This window comes from Manacus vitellinus, unplaced genomic scaffold (assembly GCF_001715985.3).
Source record: "Manacus vitellinus isolate BGI_N305 unplaced genomic scaffold, ASM171598v3 scaffold_18_pilon, whole genome shotgun sequence".
Classification (NCBI taxonomy): Eukaryota; Metazoa; Chordata; class Aves; order Passeriformes; family Pipridae; genus Manacus; species Manacus vitellinus.
Window position 1 is genome coordinate 10,495,827 of NW_021939324.1, and position 27,461 is coordinate 10,523,287.

The 27,461-nt window shown below is 37.1% G+C and overlaps 1 protein-coding gene, 1 long non-coding RNA gene and 1 other non-coding gene across 3 annotated transcripts; 1 reads left to right on the forward strand and 2 right to left on the reverse strand.

Moving 5' to 3' along the window:
* AGGF1 (angiogenic factor with G-patch and FHA domains 1) lies at positions 1-23,827 on the forward strand. The gene is given in 17 exon segments (XM_018070304.2): positions 1-87; positions 89-130; positions 132-152; positions 154-177; positions 1,165-1,261; positions 1,714-1,919; positions 2,647-2,793; positions 4,533-4,721; positions 13,356-13,707; positions 15,268-15,379; positions 16,603-16,654; positions 18,819-18,920; positions 19,273-19,438; positions 19,681-19,763; positions 20,764-20,891; positions 21,811-21,910; positions 22,728-23,827. Coding segments are annotated over 17 exon segments (2,109 nt in total). The 3' UTR covers positions 22,929-23,827.
* LOC108639261 lies at positions 23,206-26,064 on the reverse strand. The gene is made up of 2 exons (XR_001920359.2): positions 25,802-26,064; positions 23,206-24,785 (listed from the first exon to the last, which is right to left on the reverse strand). It is a non-coding gene; the product is annotated as an uncharacterized LOC108639261 (long non-coding RNA).
* LOC112841010 lies at positions 25,008-25,136 on the reverse strand. Its single transcript, XR_003212664.1, has one exon. It is a non-coding gene; the product is annotated as a small nucleolar RNA SNORA47 (small nucleolar RNA).
* Positions 26,065-27,461: the final 1,397 nt, after the last annotated feature.

Below are 27,461 nucleotides of genomic sequence, written 5' to 3' on the forward strand. Positions count from 1 at the left end.
ATGGCCTCCCCGCCGGCCGGCGAGGGCCAGGCGGACTCGGACGAGCAGGCGGCGGCGCTGCAGGCGGAGCTGGGCGAGTGCCGGGCCACAGCTGGAGCGGGCGCGGCGGCGGCTGCGCCGCACCCAGCGCCCTGTACCGCCGGGCGCGGGAAGGACAGCGAGGCCTTGCAGAGACAGGTAGGGCCCCCACGCCCCGGAACCACAGCCCCAGGCCCTGCCGTCCTCTGCGGCCCCTCGGCCTCCTCTCCGCCTGCCCCCTCCGCCTCGTCCCGCGCTTCCCGGAGCCCGCCGGGCTCTCCCGGCTCGCGGGAGACCAATGCCAGAGTGGGGTCCCGAGTCAGCGGCGGCGGTGGTGGGGAGAACGGTATTGCCTTCTCTGCCACAGAGTTGGCTTCACAGTCAGGAGGAAAAACTACATTGAGCAGAAGGAAACATATTTATTAAAGAAGGTGTGAGGTAGAGTGGGAAAACTACCCCACGGATTCTTACCGCCAAATAGGCAAGTTTGGGAGAGACTCATATCACAGCCTACAGCTTCCATCCAGAGAGGATGGGCAGGCACTGATCCGTCCTCTGTGTGTGACCAGTGACAGGACCTGATGGAATGGCCTGAAATTGTGTCAGGGGAGGTTTAGATTGGAAATCAGGAAAAGGTTTTTCACCCAGACAGTGGTTGGGCACTGGAACACGCTCCCCAAGGAAGTGGTCACAGCACCAAGCCTGACAGAGTTCAAGAAGCATTTGGACAATGGTCTGAGGCACATGGTGTGATTCTTGGGGATGGTTCTGTACAGGGTCAGGAGTTGGACTCGATGATCCTTGTGGGTCCCTTCCAGTTCAGAATATTCTGCAAGTCTGGGATTTGTAAATGCCACAGTACATCAACACAGAACAGTGGCTATTGCTTGAAATCTGACTTTACAGGGTGGGCATCGTAGGAGTAACTTCGGTTAAGTTTCTCTGCTCCCTTTGTGATCAGAAACTAAGTTTTCCATTATGCCAACTATTCAAGTACAAAATTGTCTCCTACCAAACAAAATCAGTTGAAATGTCTGTGATGCTATTATGTTTTGGTTGAATTATGGAATGCAAAATAGGCTGACGCTCTTTTCTGGTGCACTAAAATGCAGTATTGGGTTCTGTAACATACTGTTTTTCTTTCAGGTAGAAGAACTCACTGAGGAAATCCATAATAGGAAGGAGAAAGATACATCTAGCGTAGAAGTACAGACAGAGAACTATGCCGTGTGGTCACAAGCAGGTAGAGAGGCTGGCTGGTGACTGTTTAAACAGGGATCTGGAACAGCATCTTAATACATTTCAAGTCTGTATGTTCTGCTGAATTACACTTAGTAACCTGGCATTATCTTTCAGACCAGTTCCTGTTTTTTCAAGCCATTTGTTCAGGATAAAATGTAGCATGGACTAGCAGAATTCATGCCATAATAATCTGTTATGTAGTAATCTTATATGTTACAAACATAGGTGTTTTACCAATTTTTAAAGTACATTAAAATAAGACATAATTTGTTCACTAGGAGTAGAATAAATTCAAAGCAGAGGCACTACTTAATAGAGGCACTATTTAATTTGCATTAGATTACTTACTTGTGTAAATCTCCTGTTTAAGATTTAGCATCCTTAAACTACATTAGTAAAATATTGCTTTGCTAGTTTACGCAATTTCAACTTTTCCTTCTCCCCTCCCCCCAGATTATTACTACTATGAAAATTATTACAATCACACCGATACTCAAGATTTTGCATCTGAACTACCAGTGCAGCACAATCCTGGGACTGAAGGCAATGAGGATAATGCCACAGAGGAATCGGGGACAGGTCTTAATATTCCTCTAAGAGTGGATAGCACCGAAGTTGCTGAAGATGGAGAAGAGGCAAATTTCATCCAGAATTTACAGGTTTTTGAGCTGTCTGGGGTTTTACCAGTTTTGAAGTCAGTACACTGTTACTATTCCGTCTAAAAGATGTGCTTTTGGTCCTGATGTCTTTTTATGAAACAATTTTTCATGATAATCTGGTGCTGGTGTTAGCAGACTTGTACTTCAAAACTAGTTCTTTTTGTAGTATGTTCCAAGTGTAGCATATTCCTAGAGTTGGGGTTTGGTATTCGTTTATTTTTTTAAAAAGGCATATATATCCTACATATCCTGGAAGCAGGACCTGGAAGCAGAGTATGTTCAATATGGCCATGTTGACTTTCTTAAATAGTACTTTTTATTTTTATTTCCATTGACATAAGGAGGCAACGTTTAGGGAGAAGTAAGTTGTTGGTGGAGTTTATTTATTTATTTTGCTGTGGGTTGGCTTTCTTCTCTGCTATACAGCCTTCTCTTAGGTCACTCAACTGAGTTTGTGCCTTAGCATGTAGCAACAGAAGTGGGACAGAGAGCAGAAATCTGTTTTAGGAATGCACTGAAAGATACTCACTGTGTGTATTTTTTATGTGAACCACTCTGAATAAAGATGGGGGAAAACGAAAGACACGGGATAAAGTCTCGGTCCCGTTGAAATCAGTAGGAGCTTATCAGTAAATCGCAGCCAAATTTTTGCCTTCTGAAACAGTCCCAAGTTCACAGAGCAGTTTCTTTCTAGAAGAAAATTTAATCTCTTATTTTCTGGTATCAGGAGGCAGAAGATACTTCAGTACCAGAGGGTTCTTTGGCAGAGAGCTTGAGAGCTGCTGCAGAGGCAGCTGTTTCACAAACTGGATTTATTTATGATGAAAATACAGGATTGTATTATGACCACAGCACTGGATTCTATTATAATTCGGTAAGGATCATTTCCAAAATCCTTGGCATTTTTTCTCTATTGCAGAAGTTTTATTAGTAAAAGTTGATGTGAGCAAAAAACTAAGATCCAAGGTGATTTTATGTTATGAAAAAGAGGTTTTTGAAGATTATTAGTATTGGCTGTTTGTTAATTCATTTTTTAATTATTTCAGTCAAATTAAAGATAGCAGGCTAAGATCTCCTTAGATCTTTAAGATACTTAGCATTGTAGAAATTTTTTACTATAAAGCTGACCTGTAACTCTCTCAAAAGCTTCAGTTAAAAGATGACTTGTTTAGAAAAAGACAGGTTGCTGAACTAAGTGGCTCCTCCACAGTGAAAAGAGTGCTGAGAGAAGATACATTGAATGCTTGTACTTTTACTTGTACAGCGTTACCAATTAGTTTAATGTTATAGGAAAGGACATACTTTAAAAAAAGGAGATAGTTGATGGATCAGAATTTCTTAATGTTACTTTCTGCTATATGTTTTTCATAAAAGCTTTTGAGGATGTTTTCTTTCTGTCCTGTAAGGTGTGTGTATATGTATACACATCTAGATAGATACATATACTGTCAGAAATTCCAGGGAGCTGCTGTGCTTAAAACAGAGGATTTGTTTGCAGCACTGCATTCAACTAAGTTTTAAAAAATGCATGTGATACACAACTGCTTGTTTTCAGGAATGCTTCTGGATTTAATTTTTAAGGTTTTAAATTATACCATTGCTTTTGAAATAGTTTGTGGATTTAGTTAGATACATAAGTGTTTGGGACTATAGATTACAGTGGTACAAGTACACAAGGCAATTCTTGTTCAGTAACTGTTCTGAATTACAGGAAATGTTCTTGTATTGGGTTTACTGGCAAGGTTTTGATAGTGAAGCATGGGATTGCAGAGGCAGCCTGTGTGAGAAGAGGCCAAGGACTGCCTGGACATGGTTGCACTGCAGGGCACAGCTGAGCCTTTAGAGGACCTGTGGTGCCTCTCTGAAAGCATGTGTAAGAAAGGGCAAAACACAGTGGGGTGTGTATGGGGAGGATGAGTGTGAAAAACAATCCTGCAAACACCAAGGTCAAAGAATAAGGATTCTCCTCTTCCTCTGTAGAAGAGGACCACACTGGAGCAGATATTCACACTGCAGTCCATGGAAAACCCGACACAGAAGCAGCTCCTTAAGGGACTGCGGCCTGTGGAGAGCCCATGCCAGAGCCCAGAGCAGGTTTCCCTGACAGGAGCTGTGGCCTGTGGAGGACCCGTACTTGAAGCAGGAAGTAGCAGCAGAGAGGGACTTTTTGGAGCTGATCTCAGCCCCCTACTCCTCATTTCCCCACACCATGCATGTGGTAGAGGACCTGGGAATGAAAGGGCTTAGTAGAAGTAGTGTAAAAAGAGACAGGGAGAGATGTTTTTTATTTGCTCCTCATCTTCCAGCTCTGTTTTAACTGGTAGTAAATAACCTGTTTTCACCAAGTTGAATCTGGCTTGTCCATGATAGTGATCTCTGTCTTGACCTATGAGCTTTTCATCTTATTTTCTCTCCCACTGTTGTTGAGAAGGGAGATTGAACGAGTGGTTGAAGGGGCACCTGGTAGCCATCCAGGATCAAGCCACTACAGTTCTTTAGTACATTTGAGTACATTTTATTAAACTGCAAATGTGGTTCTTTCTTAACAAGGTGTTTCTTTGAACAGTGTATTTATTGAAGTGATGATTACACTGTTCTTCATTTCTTATAAAGGAAAATCAACTGTATTATGACCCAACAACTGGAATTTATTACTACTGTGATGTGGAAAGCGGACGATACCAGTTTCATTCACGAGTGGATCTGCAGTCTTACCAGGCCTCCGGTACTAAGCACACCAAGGATAAAAAAGGGAAAAAGAAGAGAAAAGAGCCAGAGAGGATTACTGCAGATGAATATAAGGTAACTTCAGAACTGACGGACAGAAAATGCAAAACTTGTTGGTTTTTTTTCCATTTCATAATTTATAGGTTAAGGGGCTTGGTTTTATGCAGAAGGTGTGTGCTTATTTTCAAACCGTTTAAACATATTTAAACTACATATAGCAGGTTGTTAACATGTAGTTAGCGTTCAAATAACTTTCTCCTTGAGTGATTAAGGATGAAACTTTTAACTTGGATCCTCTCAGTTTTTCAAGACTCTTATTGCAATGCAACTGTGAAGTCTAATATTAAGTGTCAGTGAAGTTTTCTGATAAGCAAGCACACTAGAATGAGTTCAAGGTGCTGGGTGGGCTGGATTTACATCAAAAATTCAGTGTTAACCTCAGTGTCTTGGTTTAGGGGTCTTGGCTTGTAGTTTGTTCTTTTTGTTTGGTTGTGTTTTTTTTTCAGGTTCACATGGTGAATCAAAAAATGTAAATTTTGAAAATCCACTGACATAAATAACCCTTTTTCTGTGACTGTATTCCAAAGTTCATTCCATTGGCATATTACTGTATCTCTACTATCATTTGGGATTGAGGAAATGTCTTTAAAGTTCTAATTTGTTGCATACTGTGCTTTGCTATTGATACTCTGCTTGGTTAATACATCTTCATTGTCCTTAGGGTGTGGATAAGCTTAATAAATGCCCATTGCAATTAATTGGTATTTTAAGTTATGAAAAGCATGACTTCCTTTCTGTTGTTTTTCTGAGTGCTAAGAAGGCATACCATATAGTATGTACTTAGTGAGTGCCTTGAAAAACTTTACTCACTCATAGACATCAGGAAGTTCTATTATAACAGTTATTAAACCTCAAGAAGTATTTCCTTCATGAACACTCTTACTCATGTTGAGTCCTATTCTGCAAATTTGTTTCATTATTTAGGATATAATTGAATATATTGATTTCTCTAGTTTGCAGTGCTACTTGGTTTATGTTTTTTAAAGCTATTGCTTAAATCATTGCATAGTTTCATTATGTAGGCCTTAGACAAGCATATTGGTTGAAATCTGAACTAATTACAATATGGTACAGGTACTCTTACATAATAGTTACGCAGCATCTGTGCACAGTTAAAAAATTGTAATCAGGATTGAGGTCTTCTGAAATATTTGAAAATGGAAACTATTTACATTTAAGAACAAGTGGAGTTATGTTAAACGGACAGTGGTTGTTAATGGATTACACCTTTTATAAACAGATTGTGGCTAATGCAGAAATTTCTACTCCTTGAGAGAACTTCGCATGAACCATTCCATTCTGAAAGCTTGAGCTGGACACTTGAGCAACACTAAGTATAAGGATCCTTTAGAATTAAGAGAAGGGAGCTAATGCAGTGGAAGTGCAGTTTTACACCATCCAGGTTCTGGGCATGCTGTGTGCAAATATTCTGCCACACTGCAAAGGCATTGTTAACACAGAGCTTTATTCATCATGTGTCAGGAAAGGATCATGAAACGCTTGTAGGAATAAGTCTTCATGCTAAACTAATTAATAGGTCTCTTAAATTTAGTTCTGTGATGAACTGTTACATATTGACAAGTGTCTCTCTAAAAGTTCTGAGGCATCTATAGCTCTGACCTAGCAAGTAATGTTGACTACTTTTTGGGATCCCATCACAGTCTGCTTCTGTCCTCTGATTTGTCTTTAGCTTATTTTATATCAATAACATATTTTTATTTAGATGGTGTTGTTAACAAATCTTTTGTGTGAGCGTTTCATAGTCCCAAGGTAGAAGGTAAACATCCATTTCTGCTTGTGTTTTATTGATGGTGAACTGAGTAATTTATTTTTGAACTAATTTGTTTGATAAATAAGATAATAGGAAAAACATCTGAAGTGTTCTGTAGTGCCCAGATCTTTGCATCTGTGAACAGGAAGTGAACGTTAATGTCATAGAAGAAAACAAGGCCTTTTTTAATTTTTAAAAAAATGGAGAATACAAAGTGAAACATTAAATATTTTCCATTTCAGACTTCAAAAATAAAAGAATAGCTTTTGTCAGTGCACTTATTTATAAATGCACTGTTAGATTTAGAAAAACCAAAGTACCTTACAGTCGTATTTTGCATAGCTGAGTTAAAATACTTTATTTTTGTAGTGTGGTTATTAATCACATAAGGAATTCCTTGATTATTTTAAAAAAATGTATGTTACATTAGTATAAAAGATTAAGATTTACCAGAATAAAAGATTATATTTTTCTGCTATAAAACTGAAAAAATAGTTTATAAGCTGCACAGTCACATTTGTAGATGCATGATATTTTTTTGGCAATATAATTGTTCAGTTTAGTCTGATATAGACAAAGGCAGTAATTAGTTCATGCTAGAACAAAACTAAAAATGTCTGGTTTTAAGTAGCACTTCATAGTTGAAACGTTGTCTATTGAAATGCATTTCTCCACACTCGTATCCAACCTCCTCTCTTTTCTTTCCCTGAATACCATTTAAATTATTAACGTTGTGACAGTTCTTTTCAAGACTAGTACTTCATTATTGCTTTTCCCAGCCAGTTATTAAATTGTGCTGCTAGTGTGAAAAAGGCCTCCAAACATTGCCACATTTCTTGACCAAAGTAGGTTTTACTCAACTTTCTTTTTCTGTAGCTGGTACAGGTAGGAGAAGGGTTTGGTTTAGTGCCTGGTCTGTGGACCACTGGTAGTGTTAAAAAAGCAATACCAGAGTGTAATTCTGGGAATGTGTCGTATACCCACTGAACTTTATTATTCTTGAATGAAGATAAGGTGGTTTATAAGAATATGAATGTGAAGCAGGGGAAAACAGCGAGCAGTAGTTACACACTCTCAAGTACATGAAACACTTTTCTTCCTTCTCCAGTTAAAGGGTTAAATGTTAACCCATACTGATAGATATTTATATTTATTATATTGCCAAAATACAAGAAATAAGGAAATTTAACAGCTGTGTATGTAGATCATCACAGCATATATTTCTATGTAGATGGTACTGATTGCAATCAAATTGCATCTGATTTTTTTGAATGACTTAATTTATACTAGAGTTTATGCCTTTTTAATTTAAAAAATATTGTTCCAGTTACAGTCTGTTAACTTTCTGGTCACAGCAGGGGTTTTTAGTTGTGGTTTAATTTCTAGCTATTGTGAAGAATTTGATGTTCTCAGCTGTCTTACATATAGTATCTATTTATAAGTAGTAAATTGGGATGCCTAACACTACAGAAATGGCAGGTGAATTGTTCACAAATATCGCAGCATTCTTGAAAAAAATCCAATATAATTCTGCAGATGTAAAGGATAAAATTAATCTGTTAAAATGCTATTGTATTTTTAACAGGCTGAATTACCAAACAAGCAAATACTCGTAGGCATCTGCTAAAATGAACGTACTTCTAATTGCAAAAAAAAAAAAAAAAAAAGGGGAGGGGAATTAATGTGCTTACTATCACCTGAGGAAAGTTCCTAATCTATACAAGAACTTTCTTTAAAGAGATCCTTTCTTCTCAGTCACCAAGCTTCTCTATTACAAATAGTTTTCTTCTGACTTGTGAAACAAAGTATGCTGTCTGCTTGCTTGCTTTTAGTAGACAATCAGGAATTTTTTTTTGCCAGGATGAATTATTACATAGCCTCTGTGCAGCTCACATAAAAGGATTGGTAGAATACTTTGAAACTTCTGGGCACATAGTTCAGTTCTGATGTCTTTTCATAGGGGTAGGCCAAAAAAAATCTGGGGCAAGAAACACTGTATTTTCTTCTTTATGAAGAAAACCTTTGAATAAGTAAATTTGGAAAAGTTAAAAAAAAAAGTGGCATAAATGATAATGTGATCCCTGGCCCAATATCTATATCCAGGGCTTCCATACAAATTGGAGGATAGACTGTATGCAATAGTGATCATGCAGTTCTACTTGCTGTATTGAGGCCATTAGAAATACATAGCAAAATTTAGAAGCAGAGACTGACACATGCCATTTTTTCCATAAATTGTTTTTAAATTTAAAAATTGTTTGTTTTTAAACTACCACCCACTTAATTTTATTTCAGTATGGTGCTCCAAAAAATTAACTTCTGCCATATTCTCTTCCATTATAGATGCATCCTAGCTGCTTCTGTAGGAGAGGCAAAGCTTTTTTAGTAGTATTTCCCATAGAACTCTTGAAGCAGTGGTTTTTACTTTTTTTTATTACATGTAGTTTACTTTTTGCTGATATTCATCCCATCTTTAGGTACGTCAGTTGACAGAAACCACGGCTAATCTGAAGATTTCTTCTTTTGGATTGGCAGCTTCTGGTAAAGGTAGAGTTGAGACAACAAACACATTAGTCCATGGATGTTTACCTTTAACCTTGGTATTTTTATTAAAGGAAAAAATAATAACTAGAAACTGATAGTTAGATACCTTTTTTCTGAAGGAATTAACAAGTTTTTTTAAGCTATTTAATCCAAATCCATTCGCCTGCAAACTAACTTTGAAATATATTTGAAAGTCTGTGTAAGATAAACATCTGAAGAAAACTTTGATGGCATTCTAGAATATTTGAGAAGTATTTAGCATCACTGTATAACATAAAGCATCTGGACTAAACAAACTACACATTCTTTAGGTAAGGCAGATTTCTGTTTCCTGTATTTCAGAGCAGTCCACCAGTGTATAACATGGCTTCTATATGATGTAGGAAGAGCTTTACACGTTTTTTTTTCTGGCATTTGATTGGATTTTTTGCATTGGAAAATCGAGTATTGTGTAGGGTAGAAGAGAGTAACTGAAGTACTAGTGAAATGGTGTTAGCAAGTGAAAGCTTAATCATCTGAGTGAAAGAGCTATTTTTAACTGTTTGAAAATGTTTTTTTAGTGAAATACTGAATGTCAGATTAATATTTCAAATTGAGAGAGTCAATGCTAAACATCTACTATTCATCCCTGTAGATGAGTGTTGAGTACCAGTGATTCTGTTCAGTCAGCTACTGAACTTATAGCAAACCAAAAAACAACAGACTACATTTGTGAAAAATTATATTTGTACATATTTCTATGTTTTGTATAAAACAAATTGAGAAAAAAATAGTTTAAACTGTGCAGTTGTTAGAATTGTTTTAATTTGTAGACATGCTCAAAAATTGCATGAATGTGAATGTTGATCAGGCTTAATACAGAAAAACTGAAGTTTTAAGAGACAAAATGTCTTGCTCTGTCACAGTAAAGCAAAAAGTATAGTTAAATGCTTAAAATATTTTGAATTTTTCATTAAAAACACTTCAATAATACTGACATTATATTCTAAGTAGGACAGTCTGCGTTTCAAAAGGTCATTGTAATCAGTAGTTTGTGGCCTATTCTTTTTAAAGCAAACCCATCAATTCCACTTACACAAGCATGATTTGTTATTTTTGTAAGACTGCTTCTCATGGGATACATAAAAATCCTGATTTCACTCGTACCCTTGGCTGACATTGCCAGGGATGCAGAAATATGAATTGACTTAACTCTGTAGTTAAAAAATGGTTTGTTATCAGTCAGATTGATTGCACTCTTCAACTTTACTCAAGCTTAGTGAGAAAAATCCCAGAGATCATATACCCAGTAGATAGAAAGTTTTTCAAACCTGGATCATGTAGAGTCAGTCCATGTCCAGCATGTGACTATTGGTATCAGTCTACTATTTAGATATATTAGGCAAAGCAACATGCAGAGGAACATATGTGCCTAATATCGTGGTGTAACAAACGTGGTTATAATGAGCATGTACTTGCATCCTTTGTGTCTTGTAAGTTTGGGATGAAGAGTTAAAGTAATCAAGAAATGAAGTGCATTGCTAGAATGTATTGGGTTGTTCAGTGTTTACTGCCAGTTCCTGGTTTTGAAGCAGTGACTATACGGAAGCAAGGTATTAGGTGCTGTTTGTGTAGTCACACTTTAATATATGCTACATGTGTTCAGTGTTAGTACTAGTACTCTGTCGTGGTTTGACCCCAGGCAGCTGCTCGCTCAGTCCACCACCAGCAGGATTGCAGAGAGAATTGGAAAGGTAGAAGTAAGAAAATTTATGGGTTGAGATACAACAGAAGCTGTGCACACAAGCAAAGGAAAATAAGAAATTAATTCACTGCTTCTCTTGAGCAGGCAGGTGTTTAGCCATCCCAGGAAAGCTGGGCTCCTGCACTGATAATGATTACTGGGGAGAACAAAGGCTTTAATTCCCAACATCTTCCCAGTTCCTTCTCCTTTTCCCAGCTTTTATTGCTGAGCATGATGCCAAATGGCATGGAATATCCCTGTGGATAGTTGGGGTCAGCTATCCCAGCTGTGTTGCCTCCCAGCCTCCATTCTGGCCAAGTGGCGCAATAACAAAAACATATCTGTGTTATCAGTGCTGTTTCCTGCACAAATCCAAAACACAGCCCCACAGTAGCCACTGTGAAGAAAATTAGCTCTACCCTAGCCAAAACCAGTACATAGTCCTACATAATGAAAAAGGATCTCTTCACCACAAGTAAAGGCCCTCTCAAATGCTCTAAGATACATTCAGTATCAGTTTATAAACTTCATCAAGATGTGTATTTTAATGCAGATCTATGAAATCATGAAGTGCTCAAAATCCATATTCGATCCAAAATCCAATTTTAAAATCCTCAGTTTTGTACAAGGATTTCTAAATGTAAAGATTGCATTTTTATCACTGCTTAACAGAACTATTTAATTTATTTGCTTTCTTGAACATAGTTCAAGAAACGTAGTTGAACGTAGCAATTGTGGAAAAATACAGAAACTGCTGAGAATAGGCTTAATGGTCATATTGGCAAAATCATAGAATGAATGTACGTATGGACTCTGTGGTCTGTTTATTAGGGTGTTTTTAAAAATTACTGTTTTCAACACAGAACTGAGAGTCTTCTCTTTAGTAGCCAGGCTTTGAAACTGCACCTTTTTACTTTAAAATATCTGAAGTGATGCCAAAAATGAGTATCACTGGATTCACTGTGGAGAAGGAGCTGAGTGGTTGAAGCATTGTTCTTGGGCATTAGTGCATCACAGTCATCTGTTGTTTGCCTCGACTGTGATTTGAGTGGACCATTTAGTTTCTCTGTTTTCAGATTAGATTAGATTAGAATACTCTAAATTACTTAGTTTACATTTAGGATTGCAGAACACTTTGGTATGTTTGGTATCAATCCAGTATCCATACCAAACATAAATATAGACAAATATTAATATACTGAAAAATATAATTCATAAAAGGAAAAATCAAATTTTCCAAAAATATTTCTAATGGAATTTATGTGTTTGACATGAATGAACTGTGTAGTCTTACTTTTGGCAGGATTACTACATCTTTTGTTTAAAATAAACAGTGTTACACAGTGGCATTGTAATCCTATTCCTTCCTATTCCAGGACTTAGAGAATTCAGGGAAAAGGGCCACTGCAGTATGGAGAAACCCTAAACAAATAGTCTCTCAGTTATAACATGAAATATTTTTAAAATTGCTGATTTTTCCTGAGAATCTGCTGTCTTACTAAACATGTTTCAGAAGTGCACTGTCCTATCCAACAGTTGAGGCGAATTCTCGTGTTCGTCTTACGTCTGTGGCACTGATGTGTTTTTACAGTTCTGAAAGTGAAAGTGCTTTAATTTCCATGATGTTGGCATTCACATTATTTCATGTGTCTTGGAATGAAAAATGCTCTTTCGTGGAAATACACGAAAAGATCAAGGATGTATTTTTTTAACTACTGTGCTGCAATATTTGATACAATTCAGGGTAATTGAATGTATTCATTCTGAACTCAAAATGTCACATAACTTAAAATTTGAAATTTTATTTAGCTTTTAAAGCCACTTGTGTTCTTTTTTTTTTTTCATTTTTTTCTTTTTATTTCCTTTTTTTTTTGAGATAGTTGTCAGGCTATTTCTTTCTGCTGATGAAATAAGTGGTAGTGGAAGCACCTGCAATGATCCAGTCTGTCTGATATTCAGTAAAGAAATTGAGAAATTTTTTTGCAGTAGAAAATGGATTTTCATTAGAACTGTTTTACATAGCATTAATTAAGCTTATAGTCTCTATCTCTTATCTTGATTAAAGGTTTTGTTAAAGATGCAGTTTTGAAAGGAGAAAGAACAGGTCATTAGGCAAGCATAAATGGGCATTCCAGATATTCTGGACCATGGTAGAAAAAAATGAGAAGACAAAAACAGGAGGAAGAAACAATGAAGATAAACTAAAGAACTTCTAAGCAAGTTGCAAGAGTTGAGTAAGAGAGGGACAGAAGTGAGTGTCATAAAAGCAAAATATGAAAATATTCAAGACAGTGTTGTACAAGTTTGGAAGTGAGTACAAGTTTCTTAAGTTTTGTGTGAGAAAAGAGGAAGGAATAAGTGAAGTTTAGAAGAGGAGGGCAGTCACACTTTCCCAAATAGATGACGGTCTCAGTCATGTTTTTTAGAATGTGAAAATGGTTTTACTCAAATGTTCTGTTGACTGCCTGTGCAAAAGTTTCTGGAAATTTGACCAATTCTTGATAACTGTAAAAATAATTCTTCCTAGCGAAGAATTTACTTCCAGGATGATAGCATTCTTTAGAAAAACTCGATCTGTAAATACTGTAACTTTATATAAACTCCCCTCCAGGATTTGGACACAGAAGAGCAGAAATCATCTAACAGTCTGAATTGCTTTTCCACTACTGAGCAAGTAAGTTCTACTGAAGAAGATGAATCTTCAAATATAAGAAAGAAGACTAAAATGGACACAAAACCACGAAACAGTCTAACAGCCAAAGAATCGGTTTCTACAGACAGTATAAATTCACATTCATGCAAAAGTACACCAGACACTGCAGCATGTACAGATGACAGTAGAACAGCAGACACAGAGAGTGAGCCAGAAGAAGGTGAAATTACAGATTCTGAGTGTGAAACCTACAGTGAGGAGGAATTAACGAGTGAAGAAACTCATGATTCAGAAGACTCAGAAAATGAAGGTGAATTATTGTGGATTATATATGGTATTACTGTATTTTTCCAGGAGCCTGTTAAGAACAAATGACAGTTTGGATAATTTTAAAAAATATATTAAAGCATGTGACTTGAGATACTTTCAATTAAAAAGTGCTGTATGTTACCAGGATTTCTTTTCTTTTCTTCACTTGCACAGTAGTCAGATGTAAGTAGTAGTGTTTTTATAAAAAGCTGTTTCCCAGTATAACATCCTGTGCTTCTGTAGAAACCTCAGCGATTGAATAAAATTTGGTTAGATTAAGACAGTGAAGGGAGAAAAGAAAGTCTGTTGCTAAAATAGAGGTTGTAGAACAGAACTCACAATAATTCAGTGTATTAACTCTCCCAAATTAATATATAGTATTTCTGATACTGTTCATAAACTGTCATGTATAATTCAATTCGAGTCCACAGTTATGAAAAGGAATGTGGAGTAGTCAGTACTGGTTGAAATGCTGTTTTGTGTGTATTCCAGTGACAACTTGTAAGAAATGGGTGTAGAGAGGAAACCTGTATACTGTTTTATACCAAAGAAAACGTTCTCCTAGGTCCTTAAGGTCCTTAAGAACTCCTCAAGAAGTGAATGGTCTGTTGCCAATAAAAAAAATAAAGGTAACCTGTGAAAAGCTTAATGCGAGCAGTATGCAAAGGATATTCCAAATCCCAGAAAGAAATATAACCTGAATGAAGACTGTACTGTAGCCTGTGCCCTGCTCACAGTTAAATAGTTTGTTTCTTATGTTTTCATTACTTTACTTAACTACTCAGATCCTAAGTGATTAATGCCAATCAAAATGTCCTTGCTATCATCAGACTTTCAGATTAAATTTCCTTCTTTTACTATTCAGTTCTGCAGTAATAATGGAGTAATAAAAACTGAAGACAGTTTCTTTTCCCCTAGTACCTCTTAAGGTAGTGTCTTCTCATCTTATGTCTATTCCTAGCTAAGATTATTGGAGATGTTTCTGCAAATGTACAGCCAAGTACAGAATTCATACATCTGTTAGAATATAATAAAATATAATGAGATAAAAAAGCATATGCATCTGTAGGCTCTGTCTATTATTTTTCTTATCTGTGTTGATGCATAGTGCTAATAACAGGTAAAAATATTTGACAAAGAAATTGTCAAATATAAAGTTCTGTATGCACTAGGTCTGTGATGTAAACAAAAAGGTATTGCCTTTTCTCGAAGTAAATTTTATCCTAATATATTACAATTAATGATCCATACATTTATAATATACTAGTAAATTCTGCGAATGTATTTATATTTTATTGCTATAAAGAGTAGTGCGCATGTAAATAAGCAGCATTAGGAAAACGTTTGTAACACTTTGGTGTGCAGTCAGAAAGCCTTTGAAATAGTAATGTCATCAAAGTTTTCTCTCATATGCAGTTGTGCATTTCTTTTTATGAAAGTTGCATATTATTCAGCCAAGTAATGGCTGAATGTATATCAGTTTTTTGAAAACTGCGGACTGTGGGGGTAAAACTGTAATTTATTGATAATAATGGTGGTGGTTTTTTCTATATAATTATAGATGAAGAAAAGATATGGCCTCCTTGTATCAGAGTAATTGTAATAAGATCACCAGTTCTACAGACTGGATCACTTTATATTATCACAGCTGTGAAACCTGCTACAATTGGAAGGTAAAACCAAATGAAATATTCTATATATATCTAAAACTACCTTGCTTTGAAAGCTATGGAAAGCACTTTGGATTGCTTGTCCCTGCTCTTCATGCTTGTCTTCCTAGCCTGCAGCAGTTGTGAGGTACTGTGAGTTAGCTTAGTCCACAATAAGAGGTTCAAATCAGGTTATGTAACAGCATATTGCTGTGATAATGTAACAGCATACATAGTTAATGCAGCTCAGCAGCCCTCAAAATTTGTTAGTGATAACTTGATCTTGTATCTGAGCCCTAGTGGCAGCATAGCTGCAAGTCCTTCTTTGAAAATTGTTTTTTAGAAAGTAAGTAAACTTTGTTCTTGGCAACTAAAGTAACTTTTTCAGAAAGGGAAGAACACCCTTCAGAAATTCAGGATCACAAGGAAGCATATCGCAGACTTCCTCACACATTCACATTTCAGTAGGGTTTGTTCATTGGTTTTAGATAATAAGTTGGGGGTTGTACTAGGCTGTATGCATTCTTACAGTTCTAAATCTGATTGGTTCATTGTAGAGGATGAATTTAATGATGACTTAATGTTTTCATCCAAGCTTACTGAAAACTTCGCCCCTGAAAAGCTCCTTCTATCTAACAGTAATAGATGTGTTTTGATTTGCTCTTAGAGCTGGGGTTTTCTGTGTACGTTTATGTGAAGATCAACACAAGACAGTTCTACTTGGAATTAGCATATAGGTCCTTTGCTAGCTGCATTGCTTCTTCATCGCTTAAGGATAAGAATGTAATACACAAATCCCTTCGTCCAACTGTAATGTTTTTAACAAAAAAAACAAAACAAAAAAAACACCCTGTACAGATCACTTTTTCTTTGCTTGTATTACCTGCCTAATGCTATCAAGAATTCAACTTCCGCATTGAAGACTGATGCCAAGATGCACTGAAGAGCCTGAAGGATGCAGAGTTCAGACTGTTATTTACAGGCATTGCATGAGTATAAAAGTTAAGGTAGAAATGTCAGGTTTATAGATAAGAATTTAATGGTACTGTTTTATCATTTATGCATTGTCTACTTCGTATAGTGTGTAAAAATGGGAGAAGGGACCTTGTGTTTTGTATCTGTAAAGATTCCTAATAGCTTACAAGAGAAACATGATATTAAGGTTTCAACTAAAATACACCTTTTGTAAGCCACTTATAGACCTTTTTCTACTTCATTGTCATTTATATATTAACTTGCTTTTACAGAGAAAAAGATGTTGGACATACACTTCAGATTCCTGAAGTTGGAGTCAGTAAGGTAATTCTTGTTTATGTCTGCTGAAAGGTAGATCAGCAGACATAAATGTATGAATGAAGCTTTAGGTTTTATAGCTTTAAATTTGGAAAATCATGTTGATTTTTTGGAAGAACTTTCAGAATAAGATGTGGGTTTAGCCACATTTGAATTTAGAAAAAGGAAAAAACTAGTTTTTTACTGAATGGGAACTTAAACAACAGTGTGTTTTCAAAGTCTAGAAAAGCTAAGTACTTTTTTTAAAGGGGAGTTTTACTAATTTACATTGTAATGCACAGTAAAAAACCTGTATTTTGAATCTTTAATTTCATAGTTATTGAACTTGAGGAAAACTTACTACTCTGTTAAGTACTTAACGGTATATAAAATCCTGATGTCAGCTAGTAAGAATCTTGTCACAAAGTAATGCAATCCTCACTGTTATGCTCAGAGCAAAAGGGTTTATTTTATTTTTCATCAAGGCAACCGTATAAATGTGATGTACAGGGAGTTTGAAAAATTAACAGAATGCCTTTCAATGGTAGATTGAATGGAAATTTTTTGTTCTGGTTTAGAAAGATTAAGGATAAATTTTGTGCTCTGTTTTGCTAAATACTTTAGCGCAGACCCTAAATGCAGCACTCTTAATAAATGAAAAATGTAGATTGATAAAGACATGTCATCCAAACAAAAAGTTTGCTAAAAACATCTCTAAATGCAAGTGTCTCATGAAACATGCTTTACTATGTCTGTTTCAGATTATAGTTCTGATTAACCAGCCATGTACCATATTTCATACTAAATAATTTCCAGAGTAATTTCCTGCTACTTATGACTTTTTGAGGCATGTATTTGAAACTGGGTGAATAAAGAAGTCAAAAGGCTTTTATTTTTCTGTAATGTTACCATTTCAGTACTTCATGGGTACTGATAGTTTAATAAGAAGTTACTTCACTTTTCAGGTAAGGAGTGAAAGGCAGAAACATAAATGACATATCTGCAGGAAAAAAAAAGTTATGTACCAGTTTGTTTTCCTCACTATTCACAGTTAATAGCTGTGGACAACTTTGGCATTTGCTTTTCTTGAGTGGAAAGTGAGATTTAAAAAAATGCTACACCCTGCAGATTTAGCCTCTTTAGAAGAAGTTTGGGTTAGTTCTGTTCAATAGAACAGAGGTAGAAATTAAACTATTGAATCAACAGGTGGTCTCCACCATTGCAGAAGTATTCCTGTTGGAAATGCTAACCAGTCTTCAGAATATTTTTCTTTTAACTGAACGTAACAACTGCTGTTGCTCAAAGAAGAGAACAGATTTGGTTTTAATTTAATACTTTTCTTCTCAGATTGACTCATGACTTTTTTATTCTGCTATTGCAAAAGGGATATTCGCTTGTCGTATTTGAAACAGTCGCCTTTTTAGACTTACTGCTGTTACTGGAAGTCTTAGTAGGCTGGAGAATTTGGTACTTTGGTTTGTTCAGTGGCCTTTTTTGGAGGTAGTGTATATCTTTGTGAGTTTGGCCAGGAGTTGTGTCTTCTGTGTTCTGTGTGGGCATGGGAACAATACCGATAAAGAGCGGTAACAACAGCACAAACAAAGCCATAAATAGATTGTTAGTCTCAATATCAGAAAAGAAATAAAAGAAACAGCAAATGATGGCTAGTCATTGTGTCCTGAGTATTAAGATGCAGGTGAAGCTGAATTATGTGAATGCTACAAAAGCATGGCATTTAGCGAGGTATTTCAGATATGAAAGACCAAGTAACCTAAAGCAGTAGAACGAGACCAGATTTTTTTTTTTAATTGAGAGTGTTGTAACTTACCTTAAAAGCAAAAAGCCTGTTATTTATACAAACAGTTAAAAATGCTGTATTACTGAATCTCACAGTTCTTTAAATAAAGCATAGTTCCCACACTAGAAGTATATAGTTTTTCTGTATTGAATCAGTTTATGGTCAAAAAGGTTACATTATTAATAGTATACTTTAGCTCGTGGTGTTGTGGCCCATTGAGTTACATTTCACTTGGATGAAATCATAAGGTATGGAATACTCTATTAACTTAGAGTACCAAAGCACTCATTTTAAAGGTCTCAAAATATATTCCAAAAACTTAAATTTAAGTAGCCTTTAAATTGTGAAGTATTTGCTTAACAAGAACATTTAACCTAAGCTTCTATTTATCAGTTTCATGCAGAAGTGTATTTTGACCATGATTTGCAAAATTATGTTCTGGTGGATCAAGGCAGTCAGAATGGAACAGTTGTTAATGGAAATCAGATTCTCCAGGTGAGTACTTATTGTTTTAAGGCTCTGTACACTGCAGAAAACTGTAGTCTTGACATTTTAAACATGTTATGGCAAATCACTAACAATGCCATTGTATGGGTTCTTTCATACATTACTGTCTGCCTTGGTTCCCTTCTGGTTTTAGGGCCACTTACAGTACATAATGTTTGGTTATACTAAGAAAAATCCACTGTGTTTGCAGTTGCAAGAGTGAAATCCCTACTGTAGTTAAATACTTGCCTGCATTTGTGAGACCAGACTGAATTACTGAACTGTAAGCAGCATGCATGAAATAGAGTTTGTGTCCTTCATGAGTAACTAACATGACTGCCAAAACTTTCTTTTGCTGTAGCCTAAAACTATATGTGATCCCTACATCTTGGAGCATGGAGACGAAGTGAAGATTGGTGAAACTGTGCTTTCTTTTCATATACATCCCGGCAGTGATACTTGTGATGGATGTGAACCAGGACAAGTCAGAGCACATCTTCGCCTGGACAGGAAAAAGGAATCCTCTGGTTAGTCAGGTTATCACAGGAGATGTTTATTATTATGGCTTTATTATAGCTGTTTATAATATAAACATAGTAATTAGTTTTCTTACAGTTTTCTTGTCAACTGGAAATAGTTGTACATGATGTATTTTCTTCTTGGTATGTGTGTCTATAACAATGTTAGAACAAAAATTCTCACACTTGTCATGTTTCAAAACATTGTTACACTAGTAATTAGAAACTCAATCCTGTGTTCTTCCTTTTAGTTTGCCCAGCACTTAGCAAAGAAGAGAGAGAGTTAGTCAGAAGAAAAGCATTAAAACAAATACGGGTAAAATATGGTTTACAGGTGAGTTTAGAGTAGGAAGTTCATTAAGTTTTTTTAATCTTCTGGTTTCTATTTTTTTAATGCTTTGTGATTCCTGTTTTAAGTTTTTAGAGAAGTTTTCAAATGTGCTCAAACTTGAGCCTGTTAGTATAACTCAAGCTTGTCTTTTGTACCCTAAATAATAATTCTTAACAAACCTGTACTGAGAGAGATGATTGTAAGGGGGCGTGAAAATTCTTTTTAAAGTTTAGGAAAAGAAGGTCTTTCCAATGGGTACAAGATTCTTAATCCTTTTGAGGTTAAGATTTTGCAAGACATTTTTATTTTTATTTCTGCAGATTAAGTTTTCACTGAATTGCAGTGCTATCTTTTATTTGGAAAGGAAAAATAATGAGCAACTGAAAAAAATGGTGGAAGGAATGTTTTTCAAGTTTTTAAGTCCATAGAAGAATGCCAACGTGAACATACGGGCAATATAGTATATATGTATTCAAGTTACTTCTGTTTTAGATATAACTTTAACTGTGGGGTTACATCCAGCATTTGTAGTTAAATATTCATGTACAAATCAGAATGCCATTGTTTCTTTCAGATTCTTCAGCTACCAATATAATATTAATAGAGAATCTGTAGACATGCTTAGTTCTGTCATCTATTCTGAAAAAAACAGTTGCTGAGGAACAGGCTAAATGTTTATACAAAAAGCCAGTGCCATGGCCACTTGGTTTTCTGCTTGATATGAAGAGATTGATTCTTCATACCAAGAGAAGATTCAAGAGAACCTGTTATTTTATTTACAGCTTCTGCGAAATTATTGAAATTGGCAATATTACATCATTATGTGATGATGGCAATAATATGCCTTACAGGTTATGGCTGTAAACTAAGTGAGGACTGTAGTTTATTGTTATAAGGTTTAGAATTAATGAAGTAGGCTGAAGCTGCCTTGCTTTGGAGGGAAGAAGTGCAGAATTTAAAGCCCACTTTCTTTGTCTTGATGGAATTTAATCTGCTTGTAAAGAATACAGAGTATGAAGACAACAAAGCAGTGAAGAATCCAAAGTACAAAGACAGAGCAGGAAAACGCAGAGAGACTGTTGGAAGTGAAGGAACCTTCCAGAGAGATGACAGTTCAGCTTCCGTTCATATGTAAGTTGGAAAGGCAGGGGAGGTATCCCCCATGTCCTTTTCTTGTGAATCTTAAAAAAAATATGATAAAGTATCAATTTGTTACTAGCATATAGTTTTTTTAGATTACAAATTACCTGTATATAATGTGTTAGGCGAGCTAGAAAATTGTAAGCTATTCATACATCCCATTTCACATAGTCTTCTTCTTAACTCATCACTTTCCATGCAGAATTCAACTGGGCAGTAAGGATGCTTAGATCACTTCCTTCTCAACTCAAAAAATCAAAGACCTAGCTGCACTACTGACATTTTCTGTAGTGTCTATTTTTCAAGAGGCTCAATTTTTATTTTTCTATTCAGTCCCAGTAATAGTACACGTGCAGATTTTTCACCTGCAATTTCTTTCACTGTCAATATCCAGCCTGTCATAAAACATGTACATACATCTTGATACTTAATATAATGTTCCTCTTCAATTATTCCTTTGCTTCTGTAGTTGTAGTTGGGGTGGTTTTCTTAAGAAACATGACCTTCTAGATGCTGGTAAATTAGTAAAAGGAAGTGTGAGACAATGAAATAAATGCATTAGGATGACTTGGCACAGATACTGCCTTTTCCCTAGTGCAGTCCATTCCCACCCACCCATGATGTAGATTTTAGCTCCTAAAGCAAGCAAATAGTTCAGAAGCAGTTTTAAGAAAGTTGATAGTCACCAGATGCTTGGAATGGCTTTGTTAACCAAAGATACTCTTGGAGGAACTTGTAAAAGGTAGCATTAGGATCTTCTGGATAGCTCTTGATGGAAGTAGGAGCAGCACAGTATTTGATTTGTGGTTTCCAGAGCAGCATATGCACACACATTTCTGTTGTTCAGTATTTGAGGGCATACTCTTTATATGAACTCTTGGTTATCAGTTACCTTAAATTTTCTTCCAAGTGAAATCAGCAACAGCAACAAAGGACATAAAATGTTGGAGAAGATGGGATGGAGGAAGGGGGAAGGCCTGGGAAAGGATGGTGGTGGTATGAAGAATCCGGTACGTCTTTCTGGTTTTCACTTGAAACAAAAATAATAATTTATTTGCAGTGAAAAATATCTAATTGTATGCCACTATTCACTTGAAACATTTCAAACTCCTGGTTAGGAAGGAATAATCTCAGTCAGACTAATCTCAAATAATTTTTTTCTTGACTAATGAGGTATTTTGAAATTGTTCAATAGCGTTGTCCCTTCAGTAGAAAATGCCAGAAATGTCTGTGTTTGTTAGGAAACTATGCAAAGGAGGACAGACAGCTTCTAGCCATTGAATTAATAACGTCATATTTGAATACAATAGTCTGGAGGAAGATTGAAATCATTTAAGTGATGTGAATTCCAGATGAGCTTAGGGTAGAGTTCTTCACTTTCTCTGAGGCTGCTGTGGCACAAAAATCAGAGGATGGGCCAGAAGAGAGGAAAAGCTAGCTGACATCACTGTAGCCACCAAGTTGCAGGCCTCTGTGGCAGGCACGGTAGCCCCATTTTTGTCACCAGATATGTGTTGCTTTTGGTGTTGCTCAGAGCCACAGCATGCCCTGTACTGTCAAACTAGCCAGCACAGGATCATATGCTGCTCACTCAGGTGTATTTCACAGTAATGTTAGGGGCAGGTGACATCTATCAGCACTCCAAATCATGGTTCTAGAGGTGGTGATTTGACACATCATTTCCATGGTACTGTTCATGTATGATCTAGGTGTATTAGAACCTGAAAGAGAAGTGCTTGGGAGTGGGGGATGGAATTTGTATTAGAAAAATATGAAGTATTTAGAATACCTAACTTGCAGTTACAAAAAATTTAATGCATTTGACAGATCCAACTTGAGTTACATCAGAAGCATGCAGGTTTCGGTACTAGGAGACCAATCTCAATTGAAGATGTTCAACTCATCCAGAGCAAGAATAAAAAGAACTGGGACAAAGCAAGAGAGAGGTTTGCTGAAAACTTCCAAGACCCGAAATCACAAGGGGATACACCTAAGAATACATCTTGGGTTAGAGGGACTGTAGAGTAAAGTATCTAGTCCCTCAGAAAGGTAATTCCTGAGTGTAAATAGTTGGAAGAGAATTTATTTTTATTCTTTTTGCTTTTGCTAAAGCGGGAGTTTGGTTATATGTAAAATACAGTTGTGGAAAAATTTATTCAAGATTAACTCTGTTATGTTAATTGGTTTTCTGTAGTCTTCATGCTTTTATAAAAACACATTTTTAATAAGCAATGGAGTTTTGTGGGATATTCAAATTTAAGTACTTGAAAGTGATTCTCATCACAAGCAGGAATCTTCCATCATGTTTTTAAACTTCACAAAAATTTACACAAAACATCTATTAAACTTAAATATGATACTTTTAACATTTGAACAGTGGTTTAAAAGCAAGCTGAAACAACTGAAAAAAATTCCCCAGGCCCATACTAACAAAGTCTTATATTGCTGTTTCTTCATGATTGTCATGAAATGCTCAGGAAGAGGTACACCAGTCTTAAATTCATACAGTTCAGTACTAATTACATGTTTCAGCTTACCTTAAGCTGAGGAAAAGGGGGAAAAAGCTTGTTTTTAAATGATTCAACAGTACTGTTCAAAAATATTGTACTCAATGAAATAAACTACCAGCATTAGTGAAGAAAACAATGTTCAGAGACAGCTTGTAGTAAAATTTTCTTCTGTGAAGAACTTGTTTGACATTTGTTTAGTAAATCTGTATCATGCCTTTAAACGAAGACGTATGTTTAGAGAACTGCTGTCTGTATTTATTAACTTCTTTTTCTGATACATCCATTGCTGGCAATGGAGTTTATGCCAGAAAAAAACCCAACACAATGGATTTTTGGTGGGAAAGGATTGCCAAACTGAAGCCAAAAGATTGGTATTTATTAAATGTTCCTAAACACAATAAAGCAGTGTCAATTTAAGAAGTGTGCTTCTTGATAGTTTCTTGTGCGTGTATTGGACAGGAGTGCTCTCCTAACTTGAGTAGAACTTAATCCCACTTTGGTCAAAAGTTCCGATACTTGTTCAAATAAAGGAAACTTGGTAGTCCCACTATCTTACTCGATCACACAGGCAACTCTCAAGCACTGTGGAGTAAACCCAGGACAAGTTACCAGCCATTTATCTATACACAAACAGTATAAAGCAAAAGGTCCAAACTGTTATTTAAATCATTAGAGCACACGAGTTTACAACCAGAACTTCTGCACTACAAAGCTGAAAATACAGTTATCCACACTCAATGCCTGCAGCACTATTAATTAATATTAGGTCAGTATTTGCATTGGTAAGCAGTTAATTTTCTACTGATTTAGTGATAGTATTTACTGATAGTATTATTGCTGTTGCAATAATATAAAAGTATTGCTCTATTATGTACTTTGCCGTTGTATTCCTTTTTACTGACAACTTCACGTTTTCAGAGGCTACTTTTTTCTGTGAAAAAATGTTGTTGTGTATGTTTTGTTCTGTACTTGTTAAGTTTTAGTTCACCATGTATCTAAAAAGGCTCTCCTGTAGTAGGAGAAAGAAAGATCCTGTATGCTAAAAGAAAAGTTTTTGCTGTTTTTTTTTATTTGACCTCCGTAGTCTTCACAGCAAATCAAACTATAAATCTTAATTTGAAGTGAGTAGGAAGCTTAACCTTGCGCAGTTATTCAAGTGTAACAGCTCTAAGAAAACTGAATCAATAAGTTTGCATTTCATAAATATTTTTAAGTAAGACATCATTTGCCTTCTGTGAGAGGCATGGTCTCATGCAGTCAAGGACTGACTGCTTTCAGTTCTGCAGCTTCCTCTGTCAGCAGTTCCACATGAAGAGCTGAGGCGTAGTCTTGGTTCAGTGTTGCTATGATAAATTTCTTTCTCTCCTGCTGCTGCCTAGGAAAGTGGAAAAAGCAGTGCCATTAATACACAGATTGTTAACAAAACAACTGAAAATTTCACTAACCGTAATCAATGACTTGTTGCCTTTACTGAGTAGGAAGACATGTATTGAGCTAAACAGGGTTTTTCAATCTCTTACCTCAGTGACCTCTTAGAAAGTTTTAATTATAAACGAGTGAGGTGAAAGCTACCAGTGTTGTGCGCAAGCCTTATGTGCAAATGCAGTACTGCTTTCCCTCATGTCAGGAGGGGAACATGAGTTGCCATTGCACTATTGTAATTTTGGAGGCTATAACCGGTAAAATACAGCACGAAGTTTAGCTGTCTTACCTTCTCAGTCCTCCAGCTGTCCTGTTGTTTTTTCTAACTTACAATACTTAGACTTGCTTTTTGATACATCTAAAGTCAAAAGTTTTAGCAGTTTGCTTTATATATAAATATTACTGATGTATATAATCTTAAAGTTCTTAAGTTTATATAAACAGTTTCCTGGAGTCCTAACAGAAAATTTTGCCAGCTTACCAAACATTTTTCTGAAATTTAAAGTAAACTAAGAAGAGTAGGCACATTCTTATCTTAAGTGCTGAACAATCCAGCTGGCACATAAAAACAGGGAGCACAGTCATTGTTGTATGACAACCACTGGACTAAACGTATGCCAGTGGGGGCGCTGAACTATGTACATGGGAACTACTACTACCAAACATACTGTACATGAAACTGGAGTTTGTCTGAGCAAGAACAGGCCCTTTGCTGCTGTAGGTGGCTGTAAGAAGGGTACCCGACTGGGGCTTTCTGCCAACTAGTAACAAATCCAGAGCAGCAGGAAGAGATGACAAAAACAGAATCCTGTTACGAACAAGAGGTACTGAAAGGTGCCGACCAACGGACTTTCTAAGTGCCGTGACCACTGAATGTGGGGGTTTCTTCTCATCAAGTTTCTGCTTTATAAACGAGTTTCATCTGCGTCTTACTTTAATCTAACACTGCCTCTCTGTTGATGCACATACCTGCGTGCTGCTTTCTGTAGCACTGATACTGGTACAGCCCTTCAGCGCATCAGGGCACCATCCTCTCCCGTCCGCCCGCGTTCAAGTGTCTCGGTGTCATTTCAGGGCTGCAAACAGGGCGCACGCTGCCTCTTCTGCTGCTCCTCGAGCTCTGTGGTTAATAAAGCAGGGAAGACACGCGGGTTACGGCCCGGCTCCCCGCGCTACACCGGGCAGCCGAGCCCGCTGCCGCTCCCCGGCCTGGGCCCGACCGCCGCCATCTTGTCTCGTCTGACGGCGCGGGGGCGGTGAGGGAGGCGTGGGGCCCGCGCAGCCCGGCACCGCCTCCCCCGTCCGCCCCGCCGTCCCTCGGCTGGCGGGATCGAAGGAGGCACAGAGTGGGCGTGTGGCCCGGAGGTGGCCGCGGGTGTAGTTAGGCTGCAGCTCAGGAGGAGCGGAAGAAGTAGGCAGTCCGTCAGTGACCAGAGGCTCAACAGACACAAAAGAAAACGAGAGCCATAGATACTAGCTTAAAAATACACCCACATGACTTTTTAACGTTTAGGGTCAGAAGTGATCCTAAGAATGAACGAGTGGAGTCTCGGGAGTGACGCCGAGAAAGGCATGCCAGGAGGAGCCGGCCCAGCAGTAGCCTCAGAGGACCTCATCCCGCGAAGAGCTGACTCCCTCTAATCTGTTGGAAATGCCTTACAGCCCCTACTCCTCAGCCTCCCCCTGCTCTCCCTTCCTTTTCACCCCCTTCCTCTGCACTCCCTTTTCTATCCAAGGACAATGGTGGACTGGCGTTCGTTGTCTTGGCAGTCTTCAGTCAAGCCTGGTTGCTTCTGCAAACACTGCTTTGGCCAACCCTCAACTGCTGGACTTTGTGAGATTAAAAAGCCTGCACAGACTGTCAACCTAGATTTTGTAGTACCTTGGGTCTTGCGCTAACACCTGTGCATCTTCAGTATTTTTCCCTACAGTTCTTCTTATTTGTTCATTTTTGTTTCCCCTGGCTAAATTTTCTTCTTTTAGATTATCAGATTTTTCATTTACCCACTTTATACCCATCAAAAAGCAAACAAACAAAGTGCTAGTTAAGTAAAACTGTGATGTGTATCTGAGTTACCACACTGCTCACTGGTTGTTGTTGTTTTGGTTTTGTTTGTTTGTTTTGTCAGCCTTTTATCCTTTTTATTCAGTCCATACCACCAGTAGGCAAGAACAGTCATAAGTGCCCAGTGATGTTGAATAAGGCTTATTGTGAATCAAAATTATAGAATTTCAGTTCTGTAACTTCCTTGGCAAATCCCTAATATTTCTGTTTGATTCTTTAGCTACACAATGGAAATAATAATATTTATTTTCTCTCTCTGTTTCGAAATATTCAAAAAGCGACTAGCTCTATGTGGCCCTGCTTGAGCAGGGTACTGGACAGGATGAGTTCAAGAGGTTCAGCTGCTTTGCAACCATAGAAGGTGCGGTGAAGAACTGATTGACATTTGGATGTTACAGGGATGGAGGCCACAGGCACATCTAGGCAGGCAGAAAAAAGTCTTGAACTCACAATAGCAAGAAAACCAACAAAAAGCCCAAGAACAGTGGGCAGATTAAGACTTGCCAACAAGGAAAAATCTGCTGTCCAAATCCACTCTACCCTCCACCAGCTATCCTTGAGGCT